This window comes from Podarcis cretensis (assembly GCF_951804945.1).
Source record: "Podarcis cretensis genome assembly, chromosome: 3".
In the NCBI taxonomy this organism is placed as follows: Eukaryota; Metazoa; Chordata; class Lepidosauria; order Squamata; family Lacertidae; genus Podarcis; species Podarcis cretensis.
The window spans coordinates 74653034-74677810 of NC_137172.1; the positions used below are offsets into that span (position 1 = coordinate 74653034).

The 24777-nt window shown below is 40.7% G+C and overlaps 1 protein-coding gene across 2 annotated transcripts in view; it reads left to right on the forward strand.

The window, feature by feature from the left end:
* SCML4 (Scm polycomb group protein like 4) overlaps nucleotides 1-24777 on the forward strand; it is a 77476-nt gene that overhangs the window by 39986 nt on the left and 12713 nt on the right. For both annotated transcript variants that reach the window (XM_079971717.1, XM_079971716.1), the window contains 4 exons: nucleotides 4355-4484; nucleotides 8872-9072; nucleotides 13332-13523; nucleotides 24271-24537. In XM_079971717.1, the coding sequence (XP_079827843.1) occupies nucleotides 4355-4484; nucleotides 8872-9072; nucleotides 13332-13523; nucleotides 24271-24537 (790 nt within the window). The remainder of the gene's footprint in view (nucleotides 1-4354; nucleotides 4485-8871; nucleotides 9073-13331; nucleotides 13524-24270; nucleotides 24538-24777) is intronic.

A 24777-nucleotide genomic window follows, 5' to 3' on the forward strand; every position in this document is an offset into this window, starting at 1 on the left:
ACCATTTGTGGTAAGAACAAGTGTTCTATGTGGGGCCAACTTTGGGGTTCATTTGGCAGTGCAGAATGTGGCGGATCAGTTGCTCAAGGTGGCAGACTCCCGTCAGCATGCAACACCCTACTGTCAGGATTTGCCCTCGCTGCCATTCTGCTACCAGACCAAGTTCAAGGTGTTGGTATAACATATAAGGCCCTGTACCACTCAGGATCAGGTTACTTGAGAGACCCCTTTATCCCTTATGCACCTATCAGGTTGCTGCAGTTTGCAGGAGAGTTTCTCCTGCAAGTTGTTATTGTTATTAGCCTTTATTGGCATAAGTTTAAACAATAAAATCACCCAAAGTCATCCAAATACATTAATACTCCAAACTCATGCAATATATAACAGACTAGAGTTCCAAAGATTTCAGATGCCTACTCTGCAGACTTTTAGTGTTCCTGTTGATACATGTCAGGTGCCCACTACCTGCACTTTCTGGAAGGAATTGAAGACATTTTGGTTCCAATGGGCTTTCCCAGCAAGATAAATGGATCCTTGCCCCATGTGTGTCTAGTTTTAGTTTTAAATATATCTGGGTTTTGCTTGTGGCATTTTAAACTGTATTTAAACTATTTCCTCTTTTTTAAAATTGTACATCTCCCTAGATAATTGTATAGAAAGCAATCAATAAATCAATAACAAATACAAAAACAAAACTCATTCCACTTTCTGCTGTATTGATTTAGTGAATCAAAAGGAATGCTATGTGCATGCACCATAGGAGGTTATCGTAGGGTTGCCATATTTCAAAAAGTAAAAATCAGGACACACACAAAATGAAGTTTTTCGGCTATTTTGGGGGGAATTTGTCAAAAAAATCAACACTTTCTATACATCCAGGTTTCCCCCGACATTTTAACTGATTGCTAAAAATTCCACCTGGATGCCAGTTTTGACGGATGAATCCTGGATGTCTGTCCGGGAAATTCCAGACGTATGGCAGCCCTAGGTTATCACCCTCCATTTCTACTTTCAACTGTGCCATTCACTCTGCTTTCTAGTTAGAAGATGGTCCATTTTTTAGCCTAAACATCTGTCAAACACTAGACAGTCTCTCCCAACCTTAGAAGTTTTGGACTACAACCCCCAAGTGAGTCAAAGTGCCCTTTGCTAAACACATTTCATGTTCTCCTTATCTATTGATTACAAAACTATCTTGTAGCTCTTATGGTAAAGATGAGAGATATTTAAATACACATGCATCTCTCTCCCCCTCACCCCAGTATTGATGTTGGCCCCTGTGAAGGTGTGGTGAAATATATTTACAGGAACTTTCATTTCAGAAGGATACGTCTATACCTGTACCCACTTTAAGCACACAAGTTTCAGCTAAGTGGAATATTTCTATTCCAATAAATTCATTGCGGTCTTTACATGCTGTGCCAGGAATGGCATTTGAAAGGGCAGGAGAAGTGCTTTTGAAAATGTAGATTTCAGTCAATTGACTTTTAAAATGTACCTTTTCATATTATCTGTTGTCATATTACTTTTTAACGGGTAATAAATAGGGGCATAAATTTTGTTGTCAGGCAGTGACAGGAAAGTGATGGGGGAAACAAGATGAAATACAGTATTTAGCTTTCTGCATAAGCGTTTGACAGTAGCCCTGGCTTTGTGCTTAGAAGTGCGCTCAAGGTGTCTATTTTATAAGGCCACCCTTAAAGGATGAATTGGTCCTTCTTAGATTAGAAATGACACCGTGGGAGACATACTATTAGGGCAAAGGAGCAGTGGACCTATCTACACTGCCAGTCCCTGTCCAAATCAGATCACTGTTCTGTTTCTTAAAGAGAAAGAAAGGGAAGGGAATATCCCTTTGTGCCTGTTACAGATTCACTGTTTGAGCTAAGGCTGGAATTGTAGGGGAAATGTCATAGTCTCGGATAATTTTTATGTATGTAGATCACCCCATGGCTCCTTGGTTCCCTAAAACCCTAAAAGTTTGCCATATGAACCAATCCAGACTTGCAACCATCATCTGAGGCCCTTCTTTGTGTGTCCATGAGAGGTCTAGAGGGCAGAAACACAAGAACGGGCCTTTTCTGTGGTGACTCCCCATTTGTGGAATACTCTTGCCTGGTGTCATCATTACATATATTTAGGCACCAGGCAAAAACTTTCCTCTGTAACCAAGCCTGTGGCCTTTTAAAAGTGGGCAGGATGTTTTCAATGTCCTGCACCCTTGGTTTTAATGTATCTGTGTAGGGTTTTCTTTTGTTTGCTGGAAGTCGCTTTGATTTGCCTTGGGCAAAATGAACTGACTAACAAATTTAATAAATGATAAAAAAATATAATTGGATGTGGTAAGTAGGTAGTTGCTTCTACGGTTCTTTTGCAGCTCTCCTGACCTTCCTTTTTTTGGGGTTTGATTCTGATCTGTAGCAGACCCAGTGCTGTGTATTTGCATTCTTGAACACACACACACACACACACACACACCCAAGCCCTTTCAAACATTCTGAGTTGATTTTATTATTTGTTGTTCTCTGCTTTCAGTACAATGTAGGGACTCCCCTTCTTTTCACACCCAGAGCGATGCATGAGATAGCTGCTGAATAGCAAACATTTCGTTTAAAAGCTAATGGATCTGAAATTTCCCAGCAAACCTACATTTGTGCGTGCATTTGTTCTACAGCATCTTTTATTTTGTCATTTGCAATAAATGGAGGGAAACCAATTACTAGCCGGAATGTAAGGTTCGTTCTCAGAAATGGTGCAGAATGCTACATCAACATTGTGATGTAGGTCTGAACCCCCAGCATAGTTGGGAGATCAAACATCTCATGGGAACTAGGCAATAATGACATTTGATAATACAAGCATTCGCTTTTACTATCAATGCTAGCATGATCCTATTATAGTTACAGATACTCTGGCTCGTCTATGTCTCTAAACATAACGGGTAGGATTATACGTTGGTTCCTAAGAACAAGGAGGGCTCGTAAAACAGAATTTCCCATGTCTCTCTTTCTGTTGTACTTTCCTCTGGGGATCCCTGGGAATGCTGTTGGCTGTAGAATGCGGGTAAAGCTGGAGTGGGGAATTAGCAAAAATCAGGAGCTCTCTCCTGACGCAAGAGAAAATGTCCCCTGCTTAAGCAAGCAGCCATTGTAAATTAGACTTACTGTAGTCCCAAACTCTGGGACATCACCATTGCGGAGAAGCTTACACATCAAATCCATATCATTAAGGGACAAGCCAAACAGGATGCCTTTCTTTTGCAGAATGGAATATTTATCTTTTTCATGTAAGACTGGCAGTACAAGGGCCAGTCCAAAATGCAACAATTTAGAAAAATAATTCATGATTTAAGTGTCTAGGGAAGGATAGTCAGTTCACGCTAATGAAGCCTGGATGGGGGTCTAAATCTCTGCTTGTTGTGCAATGACTGCATTACCTAAGGGTTCCCTTCTGCATGGGGCTAATATGGTGCAAATATGGATACATTTTTATTAAAGCAAAATAAAAAATGACTTTCACACTTGAGGTGTATATTTTTGTGATTAAATCAGTAAATGGTTTTAAATATTGTGTTTTAATGTTGTAACCCACTCAAGGACCTAATGGTAAAGGGTAGGTAACAAACAAACCAACAACTGTAAGAGAGTTACACGTGTGCAGCTAAGGGTCAATGGTAAATGACAACTTTATGTCAAGGGTTCCCAAGCTCTGGTCCATAAACCACTTGTGGTCTGCAAGTTTCATTCAGATGGTCCATGGTATGTCTGTATTAAATATTCACATTGATTTTTAATAGTATTTTTATTTCTTATATTGGATTTTATTGTAGCCAACTTCAAAATCTATAGAATGCAAATTGTAATACAATAAATACAATATAAGAAGTAAAAGAAGCAAAAAATACAATTAAAAATAATACAGCATCTAGCACAGCGCAATACAATTGCTAATGCAGGCAGAAAAATAATTAAGTGGTCTGCTAAAACCACCAGCATTTTTCAAGTAGTCTGTGTGGTCTAACATTCCAGCATTGCACTTTATGTAAGAAATTTTTACATCTGCATTGAAAAAGTTATCTTTTCACAAATAAGCAATACTTTGATAGACCTTTCCTAAGATGTAAATAACTATGCCTTGAATTGCATAATATTTTGTTTCTTGCAACTTCAATTGCGTTATACATTAACATTTTAGTTCCATTCCCTGTATTCCTTGAAAGCATTAATGTGTCTAAGAATGAATGTGATACTGTGGTAATTTGCTGTAGTGTGGGAGTTTAAAGAGCTCCAATATGTAGTATAATAAAACAGATTCTGCATGTGTTTTCATTGCCCAAATTGGTTCTGTCTTCCAGCTGAAATCTCGTGTTCTAATGACTCCTTTAGCGATTTCCCCACCAAGAAGCACCCCAGAACCTGATATTAGCTCAATCCCACAGGATGCAGCTACAATCCCCAACTCAGCAGCCCCACAAGCCCTCACAGGTATGTGAAATGAAACAGTCCATCAGGAGTATTCATTTATGGATTTATTTAAAGGATTTCTAACCTGCTCTTCAACTAGATCCCAGGGATAGAGGGGGATTCAATTCACTTCACTTTCTAATATAATATGTGAACTAAAAGGTGGCTGCGTTCTCAATTTGCACCTCTGCAAATTCTGTGCTGCAGTGCTCCAACCAAAATAATGTACCATAATGTGTGCATTAGGGGAAAACGTGCACAAAAATATGCATTTTGGTGAAAATAGCATACAAAGATGCATTCAACTGGGGAAAATTGATTCTAAAAATGTACATATTAGGATAAAGTGCATGCAAAATGCCCAGCTTTAGGTAAGATAAGGACACAACCCCCCTCCATCAAAACTATTTTACTGAACTTTAAAACCCACTATCCTATACATGTTTTGAGCTGTACTGTTCATCAGTGATTCTTGTTTAAGTAAAGCAAATATTTGAACTCTAAAGACAAGTTATCAATTGTTTGCTGGAGATCTATCTAGATTTCTTCTTCATTCTCTTTATATTCTCAATTTTGTTTCCGGCTACCGTGTCTGTACATGATAGAAAATCAACTGCGCACACATAAACAAAGCACACCCCAGCTCTGCCTTAAGAAACACTGTGTCACTCATCGGTAGGAAGCAAAAATCTGTGCTGTTTTGTATTAATAAATCTGTCATCAGATCTCCGTAATGCAGTTCATGTCCTTCCTTCGTGCTTGTAATGGTTTCTCCTGTTTGTTTGTATGGCCTTTTGATGGCTTGAAGTGCTATGTAATGCTAACTATTATTGCCATTATAGTCCTATTTACCCAGAATAGATTGCTTTGAGTCTTTTTATTGTTCAGCCTGAGTGGCTGTTAACACTTCAAGCACTAGATTTTCATTATGGTGTGATACTAACTGTATATTATCCCCAACACTGCTCAGCCATCATCCACGTCCTTCGCTCTGTTATAATTTCTTTTGTCACCTATCTGATTTCTGTCACAGGGTAATGCTATATGTTCTGAAAGATGACAACTCTAGCATGCTTGCAGCCAGCAATAACAATGTGTCTTACTTTAGGCTGACTCACACAATCCTATAAAATAAGCACGCATGACAGAAAGACTGCTATCCCTTAAAACAGGAAGGTTCCGGTATGTAAAATGTTAACAGGGATTCTCATGCTACAGAGGCCTAATCATTTTATAAACCATGTTATTAATCCGTGCAACAATATGTAAAAGCTGGGTTGTCCTTTTAGCCTCAACATTGTCCTCTATTGAACATTTAAGTACAAGGAGAAGAGATAAAATATATGTTGATAGATTTCAGCATAAGTATCAAAGATTGGTTTTCTTTTTCCTGAGTAGTTCATTTTAGTGGCCTCTTAATTAACTAATTAACTAACTAAAAGGTTTTTGGGCTGCTTTATTCAACAATGTCCTCTCAAGGTGGCTTACATACCTAATTCAATAAATCACAAGCGACAATAAAATGATATAATTGCAACACACCACAAATTAAACCTCTTAAAAGTACAGACCCGTAGGATGAGATGCAATATAGTTTGAGGTTTGCACTCATACCATTGGGCTTTCCGTTCTGCTCCCTGCATGCCCCAAAACATTGGTGCAGGGCATCCTCCAGAGAAGATATTGAGGACACATGGGGAGGGGAGCTGGCGGGAGGGAAACTGAAGGTTAACTGTGTGCAAGCTGGAGATCATTGAATATTGCCTATATCCTTAAAGCACTTTATGGGAGAAAGCTTTTGTGCTTTCTTACAAGAAGATTTCTCATATACTAGGAATGAGGTGTACCACTACCAGAAAATGAAATATGACTTTTCAAGTAAGTTAAAAAAACACCAAATAAACTTCTTTTATTAGTAAACGGCCTTTCATCAATAAATTCAGTTTTGTATTGTGCAAATGACAGTATTCTCTAACCATATTCTTATCTGTAGACCACTGCATTAATTTCTCCCCATTTCAAATGCTTGCCTTACAACACAGTCCTATGCCTACTTAGTAGCAGGTTCAGAGGGGCTTATTCCCAGGAAAGAGGGTTTAGCACTGCAGTCTGAATTATATGTCCAGTGAACAGCGGATATCATGATGAAATATAGTGCACACTGAACCTTCAGCCTGTTAATTAATTCCTTATGGTTTGCTATCTCTTCTCAGAACACAGCTTAGGTCAATTTCTGTTTCCTTCACTCTCAGATAAGAGGTTTTTTAAAAAGTGGATTTATGGATTTCAGAGAAATCTGCCATGCAGAACTGTGCAAACTCTTCTTTCTTGAGAATGTAAACTTTAAAATTAGCCTTGAAACAACTTCTGCACAGACATTGGGAGCAAACATTAAATATACTGAAATTATCAGTGAAATTATCCAGGATAGGGTTACACAAATACTGGTAGGCTTAATTCTCAATAGTTGGGGCGTCCCTGGAGTTCAGCAGGAAATATGCTTAGCCCTCCCCTTCAATGGTTTCTTTGCCACTTTATTTTCTCCTGTAAATGAACACTTGGCATTCACTTCTGTGGATTAAAGTTCAGCGTTGCAGGAAGATTAAAACTCTTAAAAACATTTGTTTGTTTTTTTGTTTTCAAAAAAGGTTGAACAAATGTCACAATTACTTGTAATGCATTCTGTACTGATTGTCCTAAATGTGTACCTTTTAATACATAAAACTTCTGTCTAAAATACAAACCTGGGAGTGAAGCACCACAGGTGTACATAGGGTGCCCCATGGTCTTTATAGTCAGCACCTAGCATCTTAAGCAGCTGGAGGGGGGTCCCATGCCCAAGAAGGACCAAACTCTAAACCAGCCTCTCCCCTCTCCCATAAAGCTGGCTCTGTGACCCACCTGCTATTTTAATTCCCTACAGTGTCTCAGAACAACACCATGTCAATAGTACTGTGGGTAAAGTAATGGGCAGCTAGCAATCACCTACCAGAGATATAAAATATTACTACCAGAAGGTAAGTGCAATGGGAGCCCCTACAAGAAGGGGGCGTCTCAAACCCGAGCTAGCCCTGGATCCAAACCACTATCTTGTCCTATTATTAGAAGCAGATAAAATGGCAATTCAAAAGCTGTTTGCCTTTGCTCAAATCAGTGCTGTCAGACCAAAAATATGTTTCATTTTCTTATGGGTTTTTTTCCTGGGACAACTAGCAGAAGCCACCCAGAGTGGCTAGGGCAACCTAGTCAGATGGACGGGGCAAAAATAATAAAATTATTATTAGTCAGGTCCTCCATCATGGAGGGCACGTGTTGTGGTGAGATCACCAGAAACTGCCTCCCTGTTGTGGGGCAGGACCATTTGGATGGCCACAACACTCCATTGGTTGCCCCTCTGTTGCTGGGGCAGAAATTTGGTCAGTTGGGCTGGGTATTGGCTGCTGAGGGGCTACTTAAGCTGCTGCACATCGCTGGAGAGTTTCACTTTCTTGCAACGTGCAGTGGATCACCCGCCCTCCTCTCCCTATATGTAGGGTTGTTCTTATGGCCTTGCTATCCCTGTCTAGGGGTCATCTGTTTTGGAGCAGGGGCCCGGTAGGAATTTTGCCATTTGGCTGATTGGTTGGTGCCACTTGGTTTTTGCATACTGTGTAGCAAATCGTCACAACTTTGTAAGGTTGGCGGTTAGGCATTTGGTTCAATGTTTTGGTTGGCTGTGCCTGCTCCTCCATTGCTGCTGCTAGGGAATCCAGGGGCTTAAAGAAATCCAGGGGCTTGCCTTGCTTTTGTCTGAACCCTGTCAAGGGGCTAGGGCCATGCCAGAGCCCCTGGGAGCATCTGGGGTGAGCCAGTGTGGTGTAGTGGTTAGGAGCAGTGGACTCGTAATCTGGTGAACCAGGTTCGATTCCCCGCTCCTCCACATGCAGCTGCTGGGTGACCTTGGGCTCGTCACACTTCTCTGAAGTCTCTCAGCCTCACTCACCTCACAGAGTGTTTGTTGTGGGGGAGGAAGGGAAAGGAGAATGTCAGCCGCTTTGAGACTCCTTCGGGTAGTGATAAAGCGGGATATCAAATCCAAACTCTTCTTCTTCTTCTGTAAGATCGAAGGAGTTCTCGCTCCTCCAGGATGCTTTCGCTTACTGATATCTGGTGGCGCCCAGTCCTGTCAGTCCTGTTCCTGCCACCGTGCAGGTTCAGGTAGTCTGGAACCAATACCCAAGCAACCACTCACATGCTGTAATCAATAAAGTTGTAGCCAAAATTTAATGCCAAAAACCTTAAACTAAAATCTGTGTCTATTGTGTCTTCATTTGGGGGTGGTTTTGGGGGTCTTCACACGTTGTTGTTGTTGTTGTTGTTGTTGTTGTTGTTGTTGTTGTTACAGTGACATCTTTCTCCTTTTGTTCAGTCTGCATTTATGTCAACAAGCAAGCAAATGTGGGGCCATACCTTGAACGAAAGAAAGTGCAGCAACTTCCAGACCACTTTGGACCTGAGCGGCCTTCGATGGTGCTACAGCAGGCAGTTCAGGCATGCATTGACTGTGCACACCAGCAAAAGACCGTCTTCTCACTTGTCAAGCAGGGCTACGGAGGTGAAATGGTGTCAGGTGAGAATGTATGTTGTGTTTAGGGTAGCCATATGTCTTCTTTTTCCAGGGCACATCCTCTTTTTTCACTGGTATGTAAAATGAGAGTCGTTATAACGATCCATAGTTAAAAGTAGAATTTGGCAAATGTGTCCTTTTTTCCGTTCTTCAAAATATGGCAACTCTAGTTATGTTACACTTGTCTCTGTACTTAGAAGCAGTCTTTTGTCTAATTCCAGCTGATAAAAATGAGTGATTAAAGGGATTCACTTTAGATGGTGGATTACAATCTGTTTTGCACTCTTTCACGCAACCTTTTTTGAGCATGAGCTGGTCTTCAAACATGAAATATATAATAGTTTTCTAAGCATGCACCAAGCGTTCTATTTTGCATTCTTCAAAGTGGACTGCATGGCTCCCTTGGAATTCTGTTCCTTCCCTGTGTCTGTGAGGGGGGAAGCATTTGCCACACCCTCCACCCCTGCAAGAAGAGGAGAGATGGACTCTGCTGCAGGGGTAACGTGGGCAACCAAATGGGGTGATTTTCCCTATAGGGGAAAAGTGGAGATCCAGCAATTTAAGCCAGTTCCACCCTGCACTCTTCCCTCTTCTCATTGAGGGGACTGAGAAAGATTTTTTGGGGAGAAACTAATTGGCCTGTGTCACATCTTTTTCTTCTGCTTCACACTTTTGGTTGTTGTCTGAATATGGCTAATTGGCATTTGTTCCAGGTTGATGAGGATTTTGGTGGGAAATCCAACTAATATCAGAGACAGAGTGGTGTTTGGGCCTGTCAGGTGCATTGGGGTGAACACTGGCCAATGGGGCCTTGGTGCTCATGCCAGGTTCCTATACCCAAGGAGCGTGCAGCGAGGCGGGAGGAGTTTCCTTGGGCCTTGCTGCTGGATCACAGCATGTAGCTGGCAGCTGGCTCAGGAGATGGGGGAGCTGAAATCCTCCCCTTAATCTGCATCAACATCCAGACTTCATTGGTTTTGGTTAATTTGACGAATTATTCTGCTTGGCATTGCACTTTGCATTTGGTGATGGTTGAAGGGGTGGCACTAGATTTAAACTTGAAATGCATAATTGTTTCCCAGATGTATCAAATTTCATGCCAATATTTTAATGTTCAATGGAGCTGTTGCATTAAAAGCAATAAGAGAAGCAAATGGAATGCTGAGTGGTAAATTACAAACTAATGGTGTTAGTTTGATCCACCGGTAAGGTTACTTGCACGTGACAATTTATTGTTGTCTCGGCAATGTTCATGCATGCAACATTTTCATAGTGACCATAAGAAGTCCTCTTCAAAATGCCACTCATATTCCACCCACCCAATATAATATACTTTTACTGTTACTATGGGTTATTTAGTTATGTATTGGATTTTCTGCATAAATGGTAATTCGAAATTAAATGAGAAAATAATACAGGGTGGAATTGTTATGAGGATGAGGTTGCATGGATGCTGCACAAAGCTTGAGTGCATGAGCAGTACCAAGTCGGCAGTCAACTGCCATATGGAAGTATCCTTAGGGCACAATCACTTCCTCATATTGTGAGGCAGGACCTCCACAAGAAGTTACGGATGTGCTCAGGCTCCTTCCTGGCTCCTTTCCAAGCCATGTGTGTCTTGCTTTGACAAGTAGGTGAAGTGATTGCTTGAATGACTAAGTAGAGTAACTAAATGAGCATCAATTACTGCTGTTCTGAATCATTGTTCTTGCAAGGTAATTGTCGCACACTGCATGTTTTTGTATTTAACGTCCATCTGATGAGGATGTCACCGTGGATGGGGAAACTGCAGTCCTCCAGATCTTGCTGGACTCCTGCTTCCATCTACCCCAGCCAGTATGGCCATTGGTCAGGGAGGACGGGCGTTAGAGTTTGATAATAACTGGAGGGCCACAGGTGCCCCAGCCCTGCTCTATACTCATATGTATCTGCCAACTGAGGATAGACTCTAGTCAATCAAAGTTTGTGCTGTAATAAACTTGCCAGTCCTCAGTGTGCCACAAGACTCTTGTCTTGGACCTCCTGGAGAATGCTGATAGTTTCTGTGAGGAGGATAGAGAAATAATGGAAATGTTTAAGCCTCTATGTTAGTTGACTCAAACGTTTACAAGATTTTTGCTTTGTTTTCGTTTTTAAGCTATGTAATAGTTACTTGGAAATTAGGCATTAACATTTTTAGCTGAATTTACTAAGGAAAAGGTGAAGAACAAATACACGTTAAGAACTATTTAGTTCCCTGAAAGTGGATGTAGATAAAACATGTTTGGCAGTGATCACCACACCATTGCTGCCGCATCCTTGGGACCCTCCTCCATGCTGTGCAACCCTGAGCTTTATCCTGCTGTGCAACATTTAATTATATTCCGTCTCCACTTTCATTTCCCCCCGAGGCACTCTGATCCCAGTTTGCATCCTTGTTGAAAGAAACAAAAAGCTACACATGTTTGAAAAATTATTTCAGCTTGTTCCTGAAAGCATGCCAATCAGTTGTGTCCAATAAAGTCCATTATTTCTTCTTGTATGGATATGATTAAATTCCTATTAACATTAATGAGATGATAGCCTTATGGGCTCAGGCTGTAATTCATTTGACTTCGGTCCTCTGAATAAACTCAAACTGAAGCACTAAAGCTGAAAGATAAGTATATTTGTTGAGATCATTGGCTGGTTCTTTGCTAGAAGTAAAAGGCAAAGCTCAAAAGCTACCAGTGCAAATCCTAGCCGAAGAGATGTTAATAAACTTCCAGCACAACTTCTATAGATCTACATCACTACGTGGCACATGCCAAAAGCAGCTTGCACAGTGGGGGGAAGCTGTGGCCGACTCTCTGTGGCACCCTGTGTGATGCTAAAACTGGGTGCCCACGCCTCTCACACTCCATTTTACAGCATAGAATGTGCTCCCCTAAAACCACCTCTGTGGGAAGCTGCAATGCATACCAGGAGAGTCAATGTGGTGGGGAGGTTGAGATGATGGGGATGCATGGGCAGGAGTGCCAGATTGGCTCTGCTAGTGCACCCAAACTGCACCAACCTCTTCTCCCCCTCCCCCTGCTGTCGGCAAGCTAGTATTGTGCACGTTCCCCACTGGACACGTTTCTTCTGGCAGTGGGAATGCTGGGGCAGAAGGCAAGGAGGCCAACAGCAGGTGGCACCAGAGCCACTGACAGGTAGAGCCAACTAACGATAGCTTGGTCCCCATAATCTTCCCTGCTGAGTGCTACAAGGGCAACAATAAAACCTAGGAGGATGAAGCTGGCAGGCAATGTCACACCCCTGGACTACTTGTAAGTAAAAAGGCATGTGGGGTGAGGGGCTGGCTGAGGAGAGAGCTCCATTTGCCCATGTGGACCAGCCTTCACTGGCTTCTGGCGCAAGCTTTATCTACGGTACTTTAAAAAAAAATGTTGGTCCCCATTCAGACTTTGGGCCAATCTGTTGAATGTATACCATGGATCAGTTGGCACAACCATTTTTCATGCTATTTTCTCCAGTCCGTTGCAACATTTTCCACTTTACAGATCCATATAGTTATCTATTTATTTCTTAAAATAACACAACATGGTATTGCTAAGTCTGTTTTAATAATATTTATGTGATTTTAATTGTTTTGTTTGCTTGTTTTTTACTTTGGTGGCAAATCACTTAGGAACTTCTTTAGTGGGAAGCAATGCATAAACTGAATAAACCTGAAACAAAATTGAAACCTTAGCCTAAATATGTATGCTACCTCTTTGCAAAGGTTCCAGTTAATGGTGTCACTACAAATTATTTAAAAAGACAATTAGCAGTGACATGCTCTTTTGTCATCTGCAAAGTATATGTCACCATAGATTGGGGTTTGGGTGGGTAGATATTTCACCAAAGTAGTGAATTGGTCCTGTGATCTAGGATTCAGAGTACAGCTTTCATCAGAGTCTGGTGATTTGATTTTTAGCTCAGCACAGAGAGATGAAGTAACAGAGAAGTTTGTATATGGATTTGAAGGTAATCCACATTGTGACTCTGGAAGAGAGATTCAGACTCTTCCCTTTCTGTGAAATATTTAAAGCAACAAAAATCAATGATACTCTGTACTACTTTCATCCTTCTTGTATTTATTTAGTGAATGGCCTAAAGAGTCACAGTATCAGCATTTGCTCAAAAGATGTGTGGCTTGTAAAAAAGAGAATGTGTGCTCTGTTAAGAGAACCATCTGCTTTATGAAAGAAACTACTGCTTATATTGGAGAACCCTCTAATTCCTCCTCATTTCTCCCCCAGTTTCTGCTTCTTTTGATGGGAAACAGCACCTCTTGAGCCTGCCAGTAGTGAACAGCATTGGTTATGTTTTGCGGTTTCTCAAAAAGCTTTGCCGTAGCTTATTGTGTGACAATCTTTTCAGCAATCAACCTTTCCCACAATACAACACTGCCGAAAACCCTGAAGAATATGAAAATGGACGGATGGAATCAGGTCAGTTGGTTTTTTATGACTTTTGAATATGTATTTGAAGAAATCCATGTCTGTGTGTTGGACTACCATTTTCAAGGGAGAATCAGGGACAGCAGGTTCTTAACCCTTCTCACACGTTAACTCTTCCTCACAAATTCCTGCTTATTCTTTCTTCACAGCAAATACTGCTTTCCCTCCCAACCACACCTCTTCTGATCTTAGAGCCCAGCTGAGGGGAAACAGTTTTAAACAGAAAGAGAGATCTGCAGGAGAGAAACAGCAAGTGTGTGGAGGGTTCAAATCTCCTATCCACCTACTATCTCCAGCAAATTCTTGCCTCCTAATCCACATTAGTGTTATGAGGAAAACACAACACGCGGAGGCCAATTTTTCTCTTGTAGTGTTTAGTTTCCCTCTACCTTTGTGAGATCTTGGAGAGACACACAGATTTATTAGTCTGACAGGTATTATATTTGCATTAGAAGTGGATATTATACCACTTAACTGTACAAACATGACACTTTGATGTATCCTGAATCTTGGACAGTAAGTCCAGCCTCCTTTTGTAAAGACGAAAACATGCTTTTTGTCTCTTGCTGTATGAATTTGGAGGACTGTTCTTTCAAGTCACACTGTCACAGTTATGCCCAACTGATACAAGCTGGGAGGGTGGAGTGTTTTGAGAGCTCAGCTTTGTAATGTCATTTGTTATTTTACTTATGCCATTTAAAGTTTTTATTTTTAGACTATCAAGGACTTTATTAAAAACCTTATAATGTTTAGAAAAAATAGACATGTGAGTCTCCTGTCTGATTTCAAAGTGATCTTCTGAAGGGGAGGAGGGAGGCAACATGAGTTCAATATCTCAAAAGCAATAAATGTGTTGTGTTATTCTTACTCTTATTTAGTCCTGTGGCAGACTTGATTTTGCCTTCCCCTGTATAATAACTGCAGTACATGGCTTTGGAACATAGTCAAAATAAATGGCTTTTATGGTTATCAGTAGTCTCGGCTTTGGTTCAGCATTTAATTACCTGCACAAGCCATTTATTGCCTCATATATTCTTCTGCCACGAACATTATCCCTTAAACAATAAATAAAATATTAAGGTCAGATTTAAAGGGGGAATGGGAGATCTGTGCAATGCACTCAACCACAACAAAATTTAATAGAAAACTATTTGCTTGATCTAAAAAGGTTTGTGGAGAAGAGGTCATTATGTTATCTTCGGTGTTTGAAATGAGATGGAATGTGATGATTGTATACATGGATTTTTCATCCCTTTTGACAGCTGAGCTGCAGTCAAAAGTGGGGTTATGGCACTGCCACCTTTACACCCCCAATTCAGACACTGCTTGACAGTGATTCAGTGAAGAGGACATTAGATTAGCATAATATGCCATTTGTAAACATCTACTTTGCACAAAGTAGAAACTGACATTTATTTACTGTACTACGTTCTATTCATGACAGCTGTCTAGTGTCCCTGTGGAACAACACTGGGATGCTGCCTGGCAAATTTTCAACCAGGCTGGGTATTTTTCTTGTTAGCATCCGACCATGTGTTGGTTTGCTTGCAGCACAAACCATAATCCTTATGGCATAATGCTTATTTTTAGTATTGCAAGTAACTGATCCCCATAGCTCAGACACACTGGTGGGCTTTAACGTGTGCACATCTAGGGCAGTTCACACTGCTGATAGGGATGGCTTGCAGAAGAAATGTCAGTATCACCCAGCTGGTACAGACTGCTGTGTAGGCTATCATAAATTGGGGCAGGGCATGAGGATGGTGGCTAGATCTGAGCATGAAAGGGGAAGTGGGGATCCTCCTTTTAATGCTGAGCAGGAGTGGCAGCATTACAAAGCAGCAACAGGCAAGTGTGGATCAGTGCTCAAATTATGTGGGGTGGGGAGGTAGGAGGGCCCTTAAAGAAATTAAAAGCCCCAGTCCATGATCCCCTTTCCCAAATTTTATCACAATTCCCTGGAACATCCTGAAACACTAGCCAAGGGAACTGTCACTCAGGTGAGGCCCCCATAATTCAACAACTGCTATGGTCTCCAGTTCACCTGATGCTTCCAAATTTCTGTTCTGCAGTGTGCCTGTTTAGACAAGCATTCCCCTGATCTTTTGATTTGAATCTCCTGCTCTGAGTTTTGTTTAACTGTTACACTGTTTTAATCGACTTTTTTTTATGTTTTAATTGTGGACGTTTTAATGTAGTTGTTTTACTGTGCATTTTAATTAAAAGTAGCTTTTTTATAATTGGTTTTGTTTGCATTATTTTGCTGTTGGCTTTTATTTGTATGTGAACCGCCTTGGTATTTCTTCTTGAAATGGGAGGCAGTATATAAATTATGTGATTATGATTAATAATAATAACATAGGAAACACACACACATACACAATGAATCATTCATGATGAACAACAGAAAACAAATGTTTCAAGCAAACAAATAATGTTCACAGGGGTCACACCTTGAAGTAATCCTCATTGCACTTTCCTGTGTCAGAAATGTTCATCATACCTGGGTCCCTGTGAGAGAGGCGTTCATCTCGTCCTCTTCCAGGAAACCCATAAGTTTGGGGTGGGTACTTGGGACGAAGAAGTCAATCAAGCTTCCTCTCTTGCTGCTTCTGTGGAATGTACAAAATGGTTCAGGATCTATCTCCACGCATCTGGTGAAAGGTCAAAATAAAGATCTTCCTGTAAAACTATTGCTCCAATCCATTTTTTTTTAATGCACCAGTCTGATAATAACAAGGAGTTTGGGGTTGAAGTTTGTTGATTTCAGGGAGTTGGAAGGCCATCTGTTTCAACACATTGCATCCCCTAATAAGAATTTGAAGGTGACTTCAGAACTGACACAGATGTTAAATCAGTCTCAGCATTATGTAAAAAAAAGAAATAAATAAAAGTAGATATTATTTATTGAAGCCGTCTTTGGAATACAGCTTTAAGGCTGTTCTAATCTCTTCCAGGAGGGACGCAGGTGGCGCTGTGGGTTAAAGCCTCAGCGCCTAGGGCTTGTCGATCGAAAGGTCGGCGGTTCCAATCCCTGCGGCGGGGTGCGCTCCCGCTGCTCGGTCCCAGCGCCTGCCAACCTAGCAGTTCGAAAGCACCTCCGGGTGCAAGTAGATAAATAGGGACCGCTTACCAGCGGGAAGGTAAACGGCGTTTCCGTGTGCGGCTCTGGCTCGCCAGAGCAGCGATGTCACGCTGGCCACGTGACCCGGAAGTGTCTCCGGACAGCGCTGGCCCCTGGCCTCTTAAGTGAGATGGGCGCACAACCCCAGAGTCTGTCAAGACTGGCCCGTATGGGCAGGGGTACCTTTACCTTTACTTTAATCTCTTCCAACAATGCCAAGGAAGGTGGTTAGATGAAGCTGACGATTACCGGTAGATGAGCCAATGGCATAGCTCAAACGAAGGGCAGGGCTGTGTGACCATAGGGCTGATAATAGATGGGCCACATCTGGCCATCCCATTATAAGAAAAATATTATAGCACTTTAAAAGGTAGAGGGATGGGGTCATGGGGTGATTTCAGGATGAAATATTATGAGCAATGGGAAGAGAAAGAGAGGCAAATGTGGACCTGAGGAATATTCATGAGAAATATAGCTGAGACAGCATAAATCAGGAAATCCTGCAAAAAATAGTGCAAAATACTGTATTTAAAAATGAAAATATAAGTTGTGGAACATTTGCCCTGGTGTATGGTGGTGGAGAAATCCTACATTAAAGATCTGGACATCCAGTTTGTGAGGTGAGAGTCTAACATCTGTATTGCCTCTGCACATAGCTGATCAAATGTGTGTGGTGAAAACTGAGTCTTGGCAGGTTTTCCTCACCTGGTATCTCCTGCATTGCATACTTGCCCCACTCCTGATGCCTACATGGGTGCTGCAGGCACAAAACAAATTGTGTGTATACTCAATGTGCACAATCTATGCACCAAAAATTGGAGTACGTGTAGATATTATAGAGTGTAAAGATATTTATACTTATGTCCTTCTCAACTCCCAGGTTCAGAAATGGCTAGTGGTTGTTATTTAAAAATGCCAGCTAGGGAACTGGTAAAAGAATGATGATAGAAAGTGAGGAGAAGGCGGGACAAGAACAAGGGCCCTTATTCTAGATGGCAGAGAACTCTGTTAAATGGAATTAATGTCTCCCAATTTGCTCATCACTCCCTCTTATATTCTTTTGACATCCACAATGATGATCTATACATGAGACTGTAGTATCCCTTTCCACTTATTGGACTCATCATTTTAGGCGAAATATTGGCTTCCTCACAATTTTCACAAAATATTTTTCATATTAAATCTCCTTCAGCCTCTAAGGCTTACTTTTCCATCTCTAATATTTGTGTACTGCTATGTGTTGTTAACAAAACTAATTAAATCTTGTAATACTGTCACAAATACTGTGTTAGCATTTGATTGAGCTGCTAACAGCTTCTTGTTATGAGTCCTGTGGATTGCAACATTGACCTATGCCAATGTGGGTTTAAGGACCAGTTCAGACACTAACTATCTGAATTTAATAAACAATTATAAGTTAGGCTGAGAACAAACCTTGTGTTGTTGTGTTCCATTCTTGTTCTCCTCCTCTTCTTATGTGTCCACTTTCAGCCCAGCTTCTATCAGGATTTATTAAACCGCAATTCCCCATTATGTACAAGCATAGAAACTCTTCTTTACAAGCAGAATATGAAACTAGGATCAGATTGTGGAGAGTAAGCACTGATTAAACCACAGTTTTCCAGTTCAGATGTAATAGGAAACAAGTGCTTAACAAAACCCAGAATGCAACAGAAGGGAAATGATGTGAGGGAAGGAGCACATGGACACAAACTTGAATGGAAACTAGCCAATAGAGAACACACAGAGAAACACCAGACTTGTTCTTAAAATCATGGTCTCAATTTAAAAAACAAACAAACCACATGCATTATATGTAACATTTTGAGAGGAAAGCAATCAGGGTTTTTTTTAATCAATTAGCCACATGTACTATTATTATTCTTTTTATTTACACCTTCATGTTGTAAGTACAAGTAAATAGTAGACTTGATGGCTGGTTAACTCCCTGTCTTCTCAAATTGTACTATTTGGCCTGGAGTGTATTATTAAATATCTGGCACTCCAGGTTTTGATGAACTACAACTCCCATCAGCCTTTTTGCTATGGATGATGGGAATAGTAGTTTGGAAACATCTGGAGGACTCCAGGTTAGCTTCCCCTGCATTAAGCAAATAGGCCTTGTGCTCAAGCCTCACCCCAACACCCTGAATCCATTTGGCCTATATATAAACATCTTTAAAATCATATACTTTCTTTTTTTATATATAAATATTTATTGAGATTTTTTAAATACAAAATGCAAAAATAATAAACAATATGACATGTATCATAACATATTTTCAAAGCTTCTTTGGACTCCCTTACGTCTCCCGCTCCCACTTACATCATTGTAAACTTTTTCCAGCAATTTATCATCTTGTTTACATTCTTAAGTCTCGTTCATTTAATTTACTCTAATAATTCTCCAAAAGGTTTATATTTTCCTCAATCTCACTTATCATCCAGATTACATCTAATTTAGTGGTGCTCAATTATTTATGGTCTGGCATCCTTCTTAACATTCAACCAAATTACAGTATTTTTGTAAATAAATCCTAAATTTCTTCCAGTCTTCTTCAACCCTCTCCTCTCCCAGGTCTCGGATTCTGCCGGTCATCTCAGCCAATTCCATATAGTCTATCAGTTGCATCTGCCATTCTTCTAGTGTGGGTAGATCTCGAGTTTTCCAGTGCTTGGCGATGAGTATCCTTGCTGCTGTTGTTGCATACAGGAAAAAAGTTCTGTCCTTCTTTATCACCCTCTGGCCGACAATACCCAGGAGAAAGGCCTCTGGTTTCTTGGGGAAAGTATACTTAAATACCTTTTTCAACTCATTATATATCATTTCCCAGAAGGCCTTCACTCTAGGGCACGTCCACCAGAGGTGAAAGAATGTTCCTTCATTCCCTTTACATTTCCAGCATTTGTTATCAGACAAATGGTATATTTTGGCAAGTTTAGCTGGGGTCATGTACCATCTATATATCATTTTCATTACATTTTCCTTCAAAGCATTACATGCAGTGAAGTTCAACCCAGTGGTCCACAACCTTTCCCAGTCCTCGAACATGATATTATACCCAATGTCCTGTGCCCACTTTATCATAGCCGATTTAACCATTTCATCTTGTGTGTTCCATTTTAACAGCAAGTTATACATTCTTGAAAGTACCTTAGTCTTAGGTTCTAGCAGTTCTGATTCCAATTTCGATTTCTCCACCTGGAACCCTAACTCTTTGTCATTTTTGAAAACTTCTTTAATCTGAGCGTAGTGTAACCAGTCTCGCACTTTATCCTTCATTTTCTCCAAACTCTGCAATTTCCAATTGTCTCCATCTTTTTCTAAAATTTCCCAATATTTTGGCCATTTGGCCTCCATATTGGGTCTTTTTCGGGCCTTAGCTTCCAGAGGTGATAGCCACCTTGGAGTTTTGTTTTCCAATAAGTCTTTATATTTTGTCCAGACATTGAACACTGCTTTTCTGACAATATGGTTTTTAAAGGCCTTATTGATTTTAACCTTATCATACCATAAGTATGCATGCCAACCAAAAGCATTGTTAAAACCTTCCAAATCCAATACATCAGTTTCTTCGAGAAGTAGCCAATCTTTTAGCCAGCAGAAAGCTGCGGCCTCATAATACAACTTTAAGTCCGGCAGGGCAAAGCCCCCTCTCTCTTTCGCGTCGGTTAATATCTTAAACTTAATTCTGGGCTTTTTGCCCTGCCAGACAAACTTAGAGATATCTCTATGCCACTTCCGGAAGCACTCCGTCTTGTCCACAATCTGTAGTGTTTGAAACAAAAACAACATTTTTGGCAATACATTCATCTTAATAGCAGCAATTCGGCCTAACAAAGAAAGTTTCAATTTTGTCCAACTATCTAAGTCTCTCTTAATTTCTGACCAACATTTTTCATAATTATCCTTAAATAGACTCAGATTTTTTGCTGTTATATTTACCCCTAGGTACTTTACTTTTTTAACCACATTTAATTCTGTCTTTCTCTGAAACCGTTCTGACTCTGTATCTGTCAAATTTTTTCCCAATACCTTGGTTTTCTGTTTGTTTAGTTTAAATCCCGCCACCCGACCAAAGTCTTGGATCAATTGTAGTACTCTTTTCGTACTAGATTCTGGCTCCTGCAGGGTCAAAACTAGGTCATCTGCAAAAGCTTTGAGTTTATATTGTTTCGCTCCGACCTGAATTCCTTCCACCAACCGGTCCCCTCTAATCATATTCAGGAGCACTTCCAGAACCGAAATAAATAGCAAAGGGGAAATAGGGCAGCCTTGTCGTGTTCCTTTTTCAATTTTAAACTCTTCTGTAACCACATTGTTAACTATCAATTTAGCCTTTTGTTCTGAATATATTGCATCAATCCCATTCTCAAAACCCCGTCCCACTCCCATTTCTTTTAAATTTCCCTTCATAAATTTCCAGGAGATATTGTCAAAGGCCTTCTCCGCGTCTATAAAAATTAACACTGCTTTTGTATTTATGTCTGTTTGCAAAAGTTCCAAAATGTCAATAATGTTCCTTGTGTTAGCAAACAAGTGTCTACCTGGGAGAAAGCCCGCCTGGTCCTTATGAATTACCTCGTTTAAAACTTTTTTAAATCTACTTGCCAGAATATCTGCAAATATTTTGTAATCCACGTTTAAAAGAGAGATGGGACGATAGTTCTTAAGTTGTGTCTTTTCAGCTTCCGATTTTGGTATCAATGTGATGAAGGCTTCTTTCCACGATTCTGGCGCCCTCCTCCCCTCCATAATTTCATTGCTAACCTCCATCAGTGGTTGTATCAGATAGTCTTTTAGTGTCTTATAATACTTGGAGGTCAGCCCATCTGGTCCTGGAGATTTGCCCAATTTCATATTCTGAATGGCTTGTTCAATCTCTTGTCGTGTTATTTTACAGTTCAGGATTGATCTATTTTCTTGTGACAATTTTGGTAATCCATTTTTTTCCAAAAATTGTTTAATCTCAATCTCATCTTGCGGCCCTTGGGTATATAATTTTTTGAAATATCTCTGGAAGCACTTTCTAATATCCACAGGGTTCTGAATGTTTCTTCCTTCAATCTCTAAATTTGTAACTGTATTTAGTTTTTGTCTCCTCTTCAACTGCCAAGCTAGCAGTTTTCCACATTTATTCGCCAATTCAAAAGTTTTTTGTTTCATTAATTTAATCTTCCACTCTATTTCCTGGTTTATCAATTTAGAATATTGTGCTTGATGAAGTTTAATTTCTCTCAGCGTCGGCTGTGACTTCGGGTTTAATCTTAGCTTCTTTTCTAATTCTTTAATTTTCTCCAAGATTTTATCTTTCCTCTCATTTTGTGTCCTTTTCTTTACAGCATTCTGTTGTATCAAGAACCCCCTCATCACTGCCTTGCTTGCGTCCCAGATGGTTCTTTTTTCCACCGTAGTGTTCATGTTTATCTCAAAATAATCCTTTAGAGCTTTTTGGGCCTTCTTAATAATCTCCTGATCTCTAAACAAATTGTCATTCATCTTCCATCTAAAGGAGCCAGTTGGTATTAGTGTCATGTCCATCTTTACTGCATTATGGTCAGAGCAGGTCTTTGGGCAGATTTCCACCTTTTTGACCTTGGGTGCCAGACCTCTAGATATCCATATTTGGTCGATTCTTGCCCAGGTCAGTTGGGCTTCAGAGAAAAATGTTCCCTCTCTTCCCAAGGGGTTCTTTGTCCTCCAAATATCAATCAAATCCATATTGTCTGTCATTTCAAAAAAGGTCTTTGGTAGTCTGCCATCTTTTGTAACATTTTGGCTTTGTGACTTATCCATGTTGGTTGATATGACCCCGTTCATATCTCCCATCAAAATGATGTTGTTGTAGTCCAGATAATCCAGCATGGTCTCACGCAACTTCTTGTAAAATTCTAAGGTGGCCTCCGTCAACTGCCCAATTGCCTGTGCGTTCTGTGATACTTGTCCAGTTAATCTATTTAGACATTCTGTGTTTTGATCAATTTTGGCTGTTTGTTCATCGGCTTTCTTGTCCAGAGATTCCACTCTCTTGTCCAGAGATTCCAATTTTTCATAGATTTTCTCTAGAATAGAAGCAGTTGCTCCTGAGGCCATATCTTCCAATTGTAACTGTTCAGTTTCTCCCTCTCCTGCCCTTGGCAGAGAAGCAGCTTCTTCCTCTGAAGGCAAAGTAGGTACAGATGATCTACGTGTCTGCGAGACTGAGGTTAAAGTTGTCAAAGTTGCTTGTCTAGTTCTTCCCCTCCTTCTTGCGCCACTCATTCCAGAGTTATCTAAAAGTCAAGGTCAAGCTGAGTTGTTCCCATGAGAAAGCAGCGGCCCAGAGGAAAACAGTCAAACAAGAGGTCGGGGAAAAGGAAAGTGAAATGATGTCACTGCTGTAAATCCCAAATCCTCTAGGGGGAGCTTGAAGTGTCTTAAGGGAAGAATCCAATTCTAGTAAATTTACTAAAATCAAATTTAATGTCCAAGAACCTTCAATAGCAGGTTTTAAGCAGAGTTAGTATTAACAGCCACATTGTTTCAGACAGTGCATACTGGTGCTTCAAATGATGTTTCAAAGTAACAAGTCCAAACCCCCTCAGATTGTTGCAAGTTCTAATACACAATAGCCAGATCTGCAGAACTGACAGCTCAAGTTGCTCAGGCAGCTCCAGCACCTGGGTTTCTCATTCAAGTTGTAGTTCCAATAGAAGAAAGGTATCACAGTACAAATAAAAATCAGAGAATCAAATGCTTAAAGTCCTTATTTTGTTTAAGGAAAAGTTCAGTGGGTGCTCAGATCAGTTAGGCTAAAGATTCTTTTTAAGCCTCCACTCCTCCAGCTCTTTGCTTTGAAGTTCAGTAACAGCGGAAGACGGACTTCCTGTTTTGCGTCGCTCCACTTTCAGCCAAATTCAATAATTTAGTCTCAAATTTTTTAAAGTCCTTCTTTACTCACGGGTTGTTGCTTTCCCGAATCAAAAGTTTCCAGGAAAAGAGGTCAGCGCTCACCGGCAGCAGCAGCGCGGCTTCACTCCGTAGATTGCGAAACGACTCACAGCGCCGCTACCCTCTCCACGTTCCGGAGCCCCTTACAGGGTTCCTTCAGCATTTCGGGAGCCGCTTCTGGCGCCCGCCGAGTCTCAAGACCACAGGCTCTTGCTGCCTGTGGGTTTCCAATGTGGGTCTCCGCTTCGCCGTAGCGGACGACCCAGTTTCCACGGAGCTTCCTCCTCACGAAAGGAAGAGGACCGCCATTGCCGTTCGCGCCGCCTCCGGAATACTTTCTGTAACTGCATAAAATCATTCTGAAGCAAACCAAGCACTGTAGTCAACCAAAGCCTCGAGTGAAGTTGACTTACATATATTATTAATTTCAGAACTAGAAAGTCACAATCCCATAAATTAATTCAAATCCATTTCCTATTATAAATCCTCATTGATAAATTAAATCCCACATACTGCAGTTTCTTCTAATTCTGTTCACACTTTAGTTTGCTAATGGGTTTTAGCTGCCTGTCTGCTATTTAAGACTGAGTGAAAATAGAAAAAAAAATTTAAAAAGTAATTTCACTTCGGTAGAAAATCAATGACGTTATTTCATTAACCCCTGATCCTTTCTTTTCGAACAGAAACAGTCATACCTGAAGACTACCTGGTTGATCCAGTGAACACAAAGCATTACAGCGTAGACCCCTCTGATTCTGCCTTTAATTGTATGGGATCCGTGTACTCTATGAGGCAGAGTTCTGGTGATGGGCGTCACGGTGGAGGGTCATCTTCCTCTTGCAGTCATCGCTCTGGCCAGATGGCCTCTGGAGGACCATCAGCTGCAGCTCTGAGGCATCAGACATCAAGCCCAACCAGAAATGGAACCTACATGGAAGGAAACAGAAGTGGTAACATCTTACATTCAATTTTTATCCGATGATGTGTTGAGTTCCTTTGCTACCTGTGAAATTGAATACTGTGAAGTTTCTATTCTTCCTTAAAGACCAACTCTTGTCATGATATCATTTTATGAGCCAGGCCACTCACAACCAAGTGCAGCTCAGCAGCCTTGTATAGTCTGACCCTGAAATGGAGGCTTTGTCCACAATACTGATGGGCTGTATTGTCACTCACGCATCACAAGTTGT